The 13,479-nt window shown below is 53.6% G+C and overlaps 3 protein-coding genes across 3 annotated transcripts; 1 reads left to right on the top strand and 2 right to left on the bottom strand.

Annotated features, from left to right (window-relative positions):
- Positions 1 to 98: 98 nt before the first annotated feature.
- PEX6 (Peroxisomal biogenesis factor 6) lies at positions 99 to 4,411 on the bottom strand (the record flags this gene model as incomplete). The annotated part of the gene is made up of 3 exons (XM_036632859.1): positions 99 to 747; positions 801 to 4,167; positions 4,231 to 4,411. The coding sequence occupies 3 exons, from the start codon at positions 4,409 to 4,411 to the stop codon at positions 99 to 101; spliced, it is 4,197 nt and encodes a 1,398-aa protein (XP_036502500.1).
- A 4,653-nt stretch (positions 4,412 to 9,064) lies between these two features.
- On the top strand, positions 9,065 to 9,469 carry Lipf (Gastric triacylglycerol lipase; the record flags this gene model as incomplete). The annotated part of the gene is made up of 1 exon (XM_036632858.1): positions 9,065 to 9,469. One exon carries the CDS (start codon positions 9,065 to 9,067, stop codon positions 9,467 to 9,469), a length of 405 nt encoding a protein of 134 aa, XP_036501468.1.
- A 3,068-nt stretch (positions 9,470 to 12,537) lies between these two features.
- Positions 12,538 to 13,479, bottom strand: CGCS363_v001008 (Protein ATP11; the record flags this gene model as incomplete). Its single annotated transcript, XM_036632857.1, has 1 exon — positions 12,538 to 13,479. One exon carries the CDS (start codon positions 13,477 to 13,479, stop codon positions 12,538 to 12,540), a length of 942 nt encoding a protein of 313 aa, XP_036501469.1.

The following is a 13,479-nucleotide window of genomic DNA, read 5'->3' as shown; positions in this document are numbered from 1 at the left end:
CATTTTCCTGATGAATCGCTTTTGCTACATGAGATTAAGTCGTAGGTAGTGTAGTCCATCTCATCCAAATTCTGTCTTATATGCCAATCAAACCGTCTTCAATACAATCCCTCGTCATCACTAGCCGTGCCATCCTGGAACCCGGCCACAGCCTTACCCTTTCCCTTGCCCTTGCCGTTCACGACGACGTCCCCCTCGGATCCGTACTCATCATCGCTGCCCGTCGCGACAGCTTTCCCCTTACCCTTGCTCCCCCCGCCGGCGACGGCCTTGCCCTTGCCCTTGGAACTAGCCCTCGACACGATCGAGGACCCAGACACGGCTCTCAAACCTGCAGTCGCCGGCCGCTGCTGCTGCTGCGGCTGCTGCTGCTTATCCTTGTCAGGCGAGCCCTCGAACATGGCGCGGACCTGCTCGTAGTGAGACAGCTCGCCCGCGCTGACGGACGGGACGAGTTCGCGGTTCGCGGCGAGGAAGTCCTCCTCCGTGACCATGACGGCGATATCCTCGGGCGTGGCGTGGTGGTCGAAGAAGTACGCCGTGGAGATGGGGCCCTGGTGGCGGCGCGTGGCGAGCGCGGTGGGGTCCGCGTTGATCTCGCGGATCTTTGCGTCAACGGAGGCGGCCTGGCGGGTGACGGCCTTGAGCATCGCGTCGGAGCAAAGGGCGTAGAAGTCGGCTCCGGTGTAGGTGAAGGGGAGCTGCTGGGCGACGGACTGCAGGGAGACGGACGGGTGGAGTGTGAATCTGGAGTTCGGTTAGCACGTTTTGTCACGAGGAAGATTGAGGAATCTACTCACTTTCTGGTAAGTGCTTCTAGAATCTTAAGTTGCTTGTCGTGAGTGTCAGACACTCCAAGGTAGAGCATCTTGTCGAAACGTCCGGGACGGAGGAGGGCAGGATCCAAGAGATCTGGTCTGTTCGTGGCACCAATGACGAAGACGCCGCCGCTGGTGTCGTCGCCTCCGGACATGCCGTCGAGTTCTGCCAGAAGCTGAGAGACGATACGGTCCATGACTCCACCGCTGTCGCCCTGGTTTCCACGCTTCGGCGCCACTGAGTCCAACTCGTCAAAGAAGACGACGCAAGGCCTGGCATCTCTCGCACGCTGGAACACGCGTCTGACGTTGGCCTCGGATTCACCAATGTACATGTTGAGTAGCTCTGGTCCCTTGACACTGAAAAAGTTGAGACTATACTCCGTGGCGATAGCCTTTGCGAGCAGCGTCTTTCCGGTGCCGGGGGGTCCGTAGAAGAGAATACCGGAGCGCTTCTTCATGCCCTTGGCGAATAGCTCGGGTCGCTCGAGCGGCAGCTGGATCGTTTCCGTGACGGCATCCTTGACGTTGTTCAAACCTCCGACGTCGTCCCATGTTACGTTGGGAATCTTGGGTGCACCAATGGCGCCAGCGAAGTTCTTGCGTGCGGCTTCAACGGCAACGTCAAAGTCGCCCTTGGTCACACATCGGGCCATCGGGCCGCCAGCCACTTGAAGATCGCGGACGGTGACGGTTTGTCCTGAAGTTCCCGTCTTGAGAGAGATTTGCTCCAGACGCAAGCGCTGTGCAATGAGCGCGCGGTCCACCACGTCAACGAGGTCCCCTGCTACCAGTGCAGCTGTCTTAAGAGCGATGCCATTGAGGTCGACTTCGGGATCGAGATTGATGCCGCGGTCTTCAACGATGGTCCTCAGAATACCTTCACGCTCCGCTTCATCAGGAGCACCCATCTCCAGCTCGTGGCTGAAAAGTCCGCGGACTCCGTCAGGCACCTTGTCAACATCGCTTGTCGTTGCGATGAGGACTCTGGTGTCCTGCAGGATTTCCTTCATAGTAGAGACCATGCGATCCGCCGTCAACGCCTCGACGTGCTTGATTAGCAACGCCGTGGTTTCTGAGCCACAGCTCATCGCTCTCTCGGACCTTGTTCTCAAAAGTCCTTCTGTCTTGACATCACTGCCACTGGTTCCGGCTTCACTCAGTATATCATACGCGTCAATAGCATATGTGTGAAGTCCAATATCTGAGCAAGCTTCCGAAGCGACGGTTGCCTTGCCGATGTTGCGATGAGAAGACGTAAGAAGGATGGCTACCGGTGGCATCTTGAGATGGATTGCTCTGGGACTGGTGGCTGCAGCGAGAAGCTCTCTGAGACGCCGTCTCAAGGAAGAGATGTGACGTTGATCCTGTTCAGGCAACGTCAAGGCAGACGCGCTTGGTGACTTGGAAGGCATCTTCTTGACGCCCATATAGTACGGCCAAGTGCTGTTCTTGGTAGCGGGAATACGGCTGGTGGCGAAGCCGGAGCCATGCATCGCAACTGAAGAGCTGTCGATGCACGCAACTCCACCCCATAGATCGTCTGACTGGTCGTCTTCCGCCTCCGTTTTGGATATTTGGATATGGCCCACCTTGAACCAGGCTACTTGATCGACCCTTGAGGATCCATCCTTGGTAAGAGCCATAACATCATCCACTTCTGATCCATTGCTCCCGCTCGCCTGTTCTTGGAGGGCTTTTCCTAATTGCGTGTCGATAGGTACAGCAAGGAGGTCTCCTGTCCTAACGAGACGGAACTTTTGAGCAAAGTAGCGCTTCAGCCCACCCAGCACTGCCGACTGGTATGCTCGCTCGGCAGTTACAGGGGACCGGACGTGTTGGATCGTAATATCGCGAGCGTATGGCGGTCGAGAAGCGCTCGTGAATTTGGGTAGTGTTCCCTTACCTTGGTAAGAACCGCGCTTAATAGGTGATAGTCTCAGATACGGAGGCCCATCGAGATTGGCCAGCAGAATTGGAGAAATATAAGCTGCTGGGCTTGTCGGCTTTTGGAGCTGAGACTCGAAAAATGACAACCTGCGTTCTCCGTGTTTTGCACTAGGTATCCGTGTCACCGGGCGTTGCGAATATCCCTCAGGAAGACCATACACCCTCACAGGCCGCCAATTAGACTCAGTCGGCTCTAGTGACGTAAAGCTTCCGAGGCCAAATGCGCCAAATCCGTTGGCAGGCGGCTCCTCGGCGGCCTCTACACGAACCCAGTCTCCTGAAAAACAGCCAATCTTGGACAGTGATGATATGTCTACGAAGATTCTGGCTTCGTCGTCATCCTCAGGGGCGGGCTTGGGGTGAAGAAGATCTACGGCGATGGGTCGAATCAAGCCCTGGGCCTTGAAAAGTCGGCCTCGGGGCCTGTCAGGACGAGCAGTCGTCGCGGTAAAGTTGGAGAATACAGACGCTGGCGTAGCGATTCCGTTCGTCTTTCTTCCTCTTCCAATCGTCATCGGAGTTCCAGGCTGCATCGTGGATACGCCGCTTGCTGTTGTGGGAAGTGTCGGGGCTTGTAAGGAAATCATATCGTCCATAGAGTCGTCAGACAAGTCGTCGTCTTGATCGATGCCAGAGAGCTCCGACTCTTCAGTTTCTGTAACCGAATCCAACTCTGTAGCCGCAGCATCTGTCTTGTACCGGTCTTCGGCAGCCGAGTAAAACTGATCATTCGCTGTATCGTCTTCGTCGTCTTCGGGAACGCCGTTCAGACTGCGGTTCCGGGGGATTGCCGTGGCGTGGCTACGTTTTGCATGTACCCGTCCTCGCATCAGAATGATTTTGGTGTTCTCAGACAGAATTCCCTGGCTCACAGGCTCGCACAGCATGATCTTTCCAGGATTCGGCGGAACGTGGGTGACTGGATGCGGAGGCAGCGGAAGGGGGAAGAGATCGCCGGAATGAAGCACTGTCAGGCTGCCCAAGGCCACGCGCAAAGCGGCAATCAGACGGCCGTCTGGGGTTGCCGGTCCCTTTCCAGTAGGATGGCTAGGATGATCGCGGAAAAATGTTCCCTCGCCTTGCTCCAAGCGCTTCGTCAACTCGCTCTCGAGGCTCACAAATACCGTATCCAATGAAAGGGCGACCACGTCAAGTATCTGGATTTCGATGCCGCTGCGACTGTGACTCGAGAGCTTTGACGGCGCGACTTGTTGTAGGATCGTCGCAAAGTTCTGCAGCGACAGCGAAGAGGGAGAGAACTGGACGGTTGAGGGTTTCATGGTAGAGGACTTGGTCACAGGCACAACTGTCCAGGCGGTTTCGGTCGGGGAGGGGTTCGGTTCCCACGGAGCGATCGCAACATGATGAATATCTTCGGAGCCGTCTTCACGGGAGGGTGCTACATCCACAAGCAATTAGCTATTGCGAGCGGGTGATAGCGATCTGGAGAAGCGCGACGTACCATCACGGAGGTGGGGGAACAGGTCCGCAAAGAGGTCCTCGGACAGGATGCCGATGTCGCCCCTGACTTCATGATCGTCGAGAATTAGTCTAGCAGACAGGGAGGGCTTGTCCTGTCTTCTTCTCCGTGTCCTTCTACTCCTCCTCGCCTGTGATGGCGGCACGAGCTCCGAGGTCGTCATGCTGGCGTTTCGGTACACGGGCCGATGTGAAGCGAAGCAACAGACGATATCTCAAATACGCATCGCAGGAAGCACAAAAGAACGGCCCAGACGTCGAGTGTTAACAAAAGGAGTGAATCGTCGCGGAGCAAAAGATCAATTGAAGCCGAAGGGTATCAAAGGTCGCAGGACGTCGTGTCCCGATCGCGATGGTCGCGTTGAAGAGCTAAGCTTAGGTCCCTGAGTCCAGTGTCGGCTTGGAGTCGGGGCCAACTCAAGCTTCGGCTGGGGGTGTCTTAGGCCTCGGCATTGGCGCAGGGCCAGCTGCAGCCGCACCTTTTCCCCAATCTCCTGGGGTTACCAGGAGGTGCTGCACCTCAGGAAGGCAGCAAAATCCGGCCTGAGCGGGGATGACCGAATGACTAAGCATGTGTCCGGGGAAGCGTCGACGCCGAACAATCCCCGCGCAAACCAAACTCAACTCCATCGAGAGTCAGGTTCCTGTTGCTATTCACTAAGGCAACTGTCAATATCTCGAGTCGCGCCTGTTCATGTAGCAAGGCTGTTGTCGAAAGCCACCATGACTTGCGAATTCATCTGTGCAACAATGGTTCCTCGTGGTAAGATGTTATTGAATTCCTCCGTCCGATATCGCATCGCCAAGAAGTGCGAGGTAGGCATTGGCAAGTCGAATATTGGAATGAAAATCGTCCAATGGAAGCAGCGTTGGGTCTTTAAATTATTACTGTATGCTTTTCTTTCACTCTTCAATTCAAAGCACACATAGGTTATCCCGCCCATGTGGTCTTGACATAGCTCAAACCCCCAATTGGGAGATAAATTGGCATAGTGTACTCCTCTTTGGTGAAGTAGAGGTTTTGGGTAGTCAGCCCCAACCATAGCGCACCGCTTTACACACTCCAAGGAATGTGGCTGATCTCAAGGTCTCGACCTGCCATTCTGGAGTTGCAATCAAGTTCCCTATCAACGGCTTCTCCACTCAAGACAACGTCAGAAGAAGATGTCATATTGACGCTTCTGCGGATGAGAACACAACGTTCATCCACATGGATCCACTCACCACAGCTTGTATTTCGCCTCAAGCCGTATGTATCGACATCCTACATGCATCTGCATCCTAATCAGACACCAAAACGGGTTGTTGGTGACCAGTTCGGGTGCAGCAGCCGGCCACGTCGCAATTGAGTTTCGCCGTGAGTAAGCTGCGCATTATTTCTGGCTTACAGGACAACTCCCAGCAGCTCCGGATGACGACTCTCTGGTTTCGCGGGTGTGCGGCATCCGGACGCGCTCCATTCTTTTGGCGAGTCGCCTTGATCCAGCTGAACAGAGACAAAAGATTACCACATCTGGCACAGCACAGCCTTGTCCAAACACCAACCAGACTGCGTAATGTGGCGATCAAGCGATTGCTGGCACTGCAGATCCGGTTCGTCCTTGTTATCCGGCCGAGGAGGCTGGAAGGAAACACACGGCTCAGGGTAGAGAGCACAGACGCAGCGGCTTCAAAAAAGTCTGAATGTGCATGGGATGCTGAGTTGGCCGGGTTGACCCAGACTGCTGGCAGCAGCATCCGTACTCGGTTTCCGTATCCGTAAACACCACCCCGACTATTCTTGGGATTTTGTGGCGAAAGGCTAGGCAGAGTTCAAGGGAGCCGCGTGGGTGGTGCCGTTCAAAGGTTTGCGATGACAGGTCTGTATCTGGATGCTAGATAATTGGCAGAGTTGACGCGGCATTCCTTTGTCCTCTCGACGACACCTTTTTTTTCTTTCCTTTTCCTCCGAAGACATTGCGCAACAGATCCATCGCGGCCAGGCTCTTCCAAGATATCTGGCAGTGCTGTCGGCTTGTCGATGTTAATGATGATGCATGGTTTTCCAAACACATCTCGGGATCGTCACATGCTTTTTTTCTCCGGCTGGTTGAGGTCCAATCAATGCAAGTCATTTAACGGATGGCTCCAAACAACACAGCTGCTATGACGCAAGCGGGGCTCCTCCGGCAGCGACTGGTCCGGGCTTCTTCAGCGCTTCAGCGCAGCGTCAGCGACAAGGGGAAGCCGGGAGGCTCCAAACAAAGTTTCCTGATGGCTGCGGCTGGACCGCATGGGCGCCTGCGTTCTGGGAGGGTGTTGCGTGTGTCCGTCCTTCTGTCGTCGAGTCTCTCTGTCTCTGTGTGCACTTGCAGGTGCAGTGCCAAAGTCCAAAGTAACATTGGCATTGACATTGACACCTTCCAGGCCAGACCGCACGGCTGGAATCTGGACACAATCATACCACGATTCTTGCGGTGAGACCGGCTTGTCGTGATCTTTGCATTTTCGGCGGTACGCGAGCGCGTTCTCCCACGTCCGTACTTTTTTTTTTTGTTGTTATCCCCCCCTTCTCGAATTTCCCCATCCCTTTATCATTACCGTCCGGCGGCGCCCAAGGACCCCGAGACTCGAGTTCGCCTCTCCCTTGTTATTATTAACCCGCCAACCGTTCCGTCTAGTCGATTGGTGTGGCATTGGATCTAATCCTTACCTCCGCCCCCAATTTGCGGCGACCACACCCCTCCACCACCCCTTCCCTTCTTCCACTATCGTTCCGGATCTACGCTTTGCTTCCCTGCTTTGGATACCACCCTCTCACCTCCAATGATGCCTGTTCATGCCATCAGTGGCTTTGGACTGATCATTTGAGAACCAATTTTCCATCCCAATCATCTTTTGCCAACTTCATCGCGCATATTCATCCCGCTGCGCAAAGAGAGGCGACCCTTCCCCCTTTTCAGCTGTCCAAGTCCCTGCAAATCTCGACCCTGCGCAACAGTTGCGACGTAGACCATATTTCTCTTCTGCGATCGGGCTAAGGACCCAAGAAAGTCATGGGTAACTTTTCCGATTCCTCGGACGGCCGTCGCGACCGAATACGCGACCATGCCGTTACACAAACCGCCGTCGAGTTCGCCCAACAAGCCGAGAAGCTGTCACACCAGAAGCACGAGACCAGTGACTCCGCCGTCGCCGTCGAGGCCCGTTTCGTCACACCGCAGGATCCCGTTGTGGTCACATCAGAGGGGCATAGGCTTCCGGGAGTTCCCCTACAAGAGGCACACAAGTTGAATATACTGAAAGAAGAACTCGAAGATGGCCCCGCGGTGGTCAAGATCAAGCAAGGGGACGAGGTACAAGACGAGGTCGCCAATGCTGAGGAAAGTTCGGAAAGACAGGAGAGGGTAATTTCCCTACCAACGGACGTGGATGGCAAGTCTCTCCAAAGATCGCAAGAAGGCTCCCTTCGTCGCCAGATGCCGCCCTCACACACCAATCCCTTGTTTCCGCCTCTACCACTCTACGGGCCACCATCACTATTTCGCGATTTCCAGTGCATGGTTTTCCGGGTTTCGGCCTTCTTCCTCAGTTTGGCATTTCTTGGAGTCATTGTACTCGGCGCACTCTTCACCAGCATTCCGCCACTATGTACAAGGATATTTTACCGCCTGACACTTCGCAATCCCGACAAGCGGAGACCGTTCTTCGAGGAAGAGATGCGCAGAAACAAGCTCCGTGCAGACCAGGACAAGAATTGGAAACGGAGCAAGTCCAGCCAGAAGCTCAGCAAGGACAAGGAGTCCATGGCTGATGAGTTCGTCCCGACCGAGGGCGGGCCCGATCCAATCGTCTGCGATGTCGGATACTACGCGCGTCGCGTTGGCTTGGACGTCGAGGAATTCCAAGTACAGACCGAGGACGGATTCGTAATTGACTTGTGGCACGTCTACGACCCGAAAGAATACACGCCGTTGAGTGAGAAGGAGAGAGCCGACAGAGGGCCCGACGTTTTCACCACATCAAGGAAGAAACTCAAGGATTTCGAACAGAAGAAAAAGTTTCCTGTCCTGCTTATGCACGGCTTACTGCAGAGTTCCGGCGCATACTGCACCAATGACGAGGACTCCCTCGCATTCTACCTTTGCAAATCTGGCTTCGACGTCTGGCTTGGTAATAACCGATGTGGCTTTAAGCCCAAGCACGTGTTGCTCGAGTACTCCGACCCGAGGATGTGGTGCTGGAACATCCGCCAGATGGGCGTTTTTGATCTGCCGGCGTTGACTTCGCGAGTTCTCTACGAAACCGGATTCGAGAAGATTGGTCTGATCTGCCATTCCCAAGGCACAACACAGACCCTCGTGGCCTTGGCCAAGGAGCAGCGACCAGACTTGGGTGAAAAGTTGACCGTCTTCTGCGCCCTTGCACCTGCCGCCTACGCGGGACCTTTGATCGGAAAGATGTACTTCAAGTTCATGAGGATCATCACCCCTGGCATGTTCCGCTTAATGTTCGGTATTCATGCCTTTATCCCCTTCATGATGCAGATGCACCAGATACTTCACCCCAAGATCTATGGCTGGCTCGGTTACAAGGTTTTCTCGTTCCTCTTTGACTGGACGGATACAAGATGGGACCGCGGTCTGCGAGACCGTATGTTCCAGTTTGCGCCCGTCTATGTCAGCTCGGAATCCATGCGATGGTGGTTGGGAAGGGAATGCTTCGCAAGGCACAAGTGTATCCTTTCTACCAAGGAGGATGTCCGCGCTGAGGAGAAGGAGGACCGCATCAACGGCGACGACTCTCACACCCTGCGAGCCGATGACGCCGACGGCCTTATGTCCCCTCGTACAGTCGACGAGCACACTCGCAGGCCCAAGGGCTCAACAGCATGGTACAACGAACAAGCACCGCCGTTCGCACTCTGGGTTGCTGGAAACGATGACCTCGTCGACGGCAAGAAACTCCTACGCAGATTCGAGAGAGGCCGCGAGCCGCATCTCCAGGTGGTTCACAGCAAGGTCATTGATGAGTACGAGCACCTTGATGTTATCTGGGCTATGGATGCCCCGCAGCAGGTGTTTACCGAAATCCGCGAGGTTCTGTGGAAGACTTGCAATGCGCGGGACAAGTGTCGCATTCCCAAAGGCTGCGAGGACGTGGCGAAGTGGGTGCCGCCAGCAGCCAAGGCCGTCAACGGGGACACAGAGGAGAGTCAGTCGAGCAGTGACGATACCGAGTAGACTTTGGCTTCCGAGTTTCGGCAAGTTTTTTTTGCATGAGTTGGAAGCGGCGTTGGTGAAGAGACGAGAAGACGTAGACCTCGCATATACCTCGGGCGGCAGGCGTGTTTTGGCTTCCATCGGCATCGCACAGGAGTAAAAGCGTTGGACGACTTCTTGGATTGCACGAGTAAAGGTATGGAACACGCGTAATGGTAATCGTTCTGGCAAGAACACGGTTGGAAGAGTATACATGTATACACTAGAGTAAGAGTAGACGACGTCCACGAATCATTGACTGCGGTAATCACTTCATTCTCCTCCCGGGGTCGGATGGCATGGTTGAGACAGAATTCTTTGCCGGCCCAACAACACATTTTATGGACTTGTATTCGTAATTAAATTCTATGACCAGCTGATTAATTTCCCGTTTTACCAGCCATGTTCTTCATCGGTGTACCGCTGCACATAGCACAGTCACGGGGTTCTGTTTCCCGAGTTTCTGTTATGCTGGCCTCGTCGACTAAAAAGATTTACACCTGCACCTGGGTACATACTGATGTCTTTCATGATTATCATTCTCTGGGTATTGGGAACGATTTAAGTCGAGATTGACAACGCACTGCTAGATCGAGACGTTTTGGCAAATACCAATCACCTCGAACACAGACACTGACTTGCTAGTCCGACGGTGCTCGCACGCTCGATCGACAGACTTGATCGGCCTGCAAACTATGATAAGTCTCAATTGCTTGAGGAGTACATAGGATGTGGACGAATGGTTCGTTTTATACTCTGCTAGTGCGATGATGATGTTGACGACTTTCCGGGGAAGGAGCTTGACTTTTCCTCACTGTAACCTTGTTGACTATGAGGTTGTTACTGCTATCGAATAGACCGCTGGTTGTGGATCGATGTCGAATATATAAAGCCTACTACGTTACTGTCGGCCATCAGCCCTTCAATGTGACGAGGATGGGAGAAGATATCTCAGTCCGAATGACTTAATGCCGTGGCCTTTGAAGAAGTCTCACGCTAAGAGCTTCTGGAAACTTGAGAATTCAAAACGTTAATCTGTATATCCGTTCCCTCTCCGGCGTTTTCTCTGGCTTATTCCAGGAAATAATGATACCAGAAAGGATCATCTGATATGTGTTGTGCGAAAACCTACATGCCCATGATGTAGAAACATTGAAGCTTGGGGTGATCTATTGGTATCAAGCTCTGGAAGCGGCAGACATGATTGGGTCACTAGAACTTGTGTCAACTCTCGATGTTTGATGTTAGAAGTAGACACACGTCAACAGTATTTTAGTATAAAACTGGAGGAGCCTGCCTCAGTGCAGTTCCGTCCAGGCAGCAGACAATATGGGAGACAATGAGACCCGGCATAGGCTGTATCCTCATGAGCAACGATATCACTGTGCGGTCACGCAAGTATATCAATAAATGTAATACCAATATCAGCACTATATGCACATTCTAGGTCACTGCTTCGCTGGTGTTGTCCCCTTATGCGATGGAATAACCGAGAAACATTATGCGCCTTGAGCGGATGATGGAAAGCCACCTTCGACAATGTTAACATTCTCGTCTCGGAAGTTGAAGTGATATCGCAGTTGTGGCTTGGCTTTTAGTGCGGAAAAGCATTCTGCTGAGTCAGTACTTGGAGCAAATGAGACTAGAAGTGGCGGTTATGAATGGAAGACATTGTTGCCCCTTAGCTGCACGTCTAAAGGAAGCCAGAATATGAGGACCAACGTAGAATAAGTCAAGGACAACAAAAAGCTCTTAGATCGAGATATTAGCCGAAGATGACCTCGCAGACAGAAGTTAGCTTTCTAATGCATGCATGGTTTATTCCATTGGAAGCAAAATTTGCATAATAATCACTTCAAAAGCAAAGCTTTTCGTCAACTCTTCGCTGCCCTGACATGGTCGCCACTAACGATGGTCTCAAACAAGGCGACGTAGGCATTAGAAACCGAACTTTCTTTATTCAACCAACTTTGACCGAGATCGTTCTTCCCGATGAAGCAATTCAATTGATTCTCAAACACGGGTCCCAATCGAAAATGGATGTTGCTGCACTCTGTGTACATAAATTCATAGTGTACGTGATTCTACCAATATTAATTCTCTTCATCTCCTTTCGTTTATCCTCAGGGATGTTTATGTTAAGCTGCGGCTCGTGCCTACTTGATGGAATCTGAATGTTTTACACCTCGTCTTGAGGCAACATAACTCATGATTGCCATATTCTTTATCATGTAAAGCGCCAAATGCATTTCGATACCTTCCAAGTAATCACCCCTTCGCAGCCCTTTTATCACTTGGCTCAACGCAAACCTTCCACCAGGATTGGAATGGGTATATTAATCATCCATAGCGGACATCTTCACCCAGAAGGACCCAACAAATATCCGGGGCAGCCTGCGGTGTTCTTCTTCAAACCTCGAAAACGCGGTCAAGTCTTCTGGGCTCTGTTTACGACTACATATGGCACGATCTCAGGTGCTCATGCCTGGTCTCTGTATGACGTTTGCCACTGGCGTTGCCCTGTGTATATTACGCAGCAGATCATGCAGGAAACGATCTTGAATCCGAATGAAGGACGGAGATTCACATGATTTCGAACACGCTTTCTCGACTGTATCGCTACTAATATTTCCAGACTAATCAAACAGTTCCGTTACAAATCATAACGATTGTTACCCGAATTTTCCTGAAGGTCGACTCGTGTATACAATAGTACAATTTATATAGATAATTAGCCTCTTAGAATGCTTAAAATCACCAACCATGAACTGTTAGACACGCTGAACGTCGAAACACTCGTTAACGCTAATCAACATATGTACTAAGAAAACCACAAATCCTTATTTGGCGGGTGCGCCATTTGGAGGTTGCTTGCTGAGAGGAAGAAATGGTATATGCTTCGTTTTACATAGTCTATCAAGACCTTTGTACAAGAACCTCAAGGCTCTATATCTACGACTCCTCTACAGAGGCGGCTCGAGACGAGGCCCCTGGCAAACTTCATGCATGTCTGCGTTTTCAAATCCTGCTTCAACACACCTCCATCCACCTCAACCGATCCTCTCCGCCTCCTCCATCAACTTTTCAACACTGAACCGCGGGTCTCCCGTCCTAAACCACTCCAGCAGCTTCTTCCTCTCCGCCGCCCTCTCCTTCCCCTCCGCCTCTCCATAAAACCTCTGCAGGCACATCACAAGCCACTGCGCATGCTCCGACTTGACCCCGCGGTCCTCTGACACCTTGCCGTGCATCAGCACCAGGCCCCTCTCGTCCGCGAGGTCCGTGTGGTGCGTCACCGTCGTGTGCGGCTGCGCGTACTCCCCGCGCGCCTTGAACTCGGCCAGCTGCGTGAACATGACCGTCGCCGTCTTGGACGCCGCGTCAAACACCCACTGCAGGAAGTGGATCTCGGCGCCCTGCGACTCGTGCGGCACCGGCAGCACGAACTGCGGGTTCTCCCGCGCGAGGGCCTCCATCTGCCGGAACGTCGACGACGGGATCACCGCGCACAGCGACGTCGGGTCCGAGGCGTGGCGCAGCCGCCAGATGGCCGTCAGCTCCTTGTCCGGCAGCTCGCGCGCCTTGGGGAGGTCGAGGATCTCGTCGAGGGACTTGATGCCGTTGCCCGAGGCGCCGGGCACCGGTGGCGGCGGCGGCGCGCCTTTTTGTGTCGTCGCGGCCGTCGCCGCGGGCGCGGGTTCGTCGTTGAGGATCTCGTCCAGCCCGGGCACCGAGATGGCGTCCCGCTTCTTCTGCTCCTGGATCTTGTCGGCGTAGGCGGCCTTGAGCTCGTCGATGTTGGAGACGCCCTCCTGCTTGGCCTTCTGCTCGAGCTTCGCGCGGTACTTTTCGACGACGGCGCGGGGCTGCTGGGTCGTTGCGAGGAAGCGCACGTCGTGGACCTGGGCCCAGCGGCGCTGGTTCGATGCGCGGAAGGCGCGCGCCGAGGAGGTGACGAGGTGCCGCAGCGCGGGGATGCGGCAGGATGCCAT

This window comes from Colletotrichum siamense (assembly GCF_013390195.1).
Source record: "Colletotrichum siamense strain Cg363 chromosome Unknown KSG_Cg363_contig01, whole genome shotgun sequence".
NCBI lineage: Eukaryota > Fungi > Ascomycota > Sordariomycetes > Glomerellales > Glomerellaceae > Colletotrichum > Colletotrichum siamense.
This window is presented reverse-complemented; position numbering and strand designations above follow the sequence as displayed.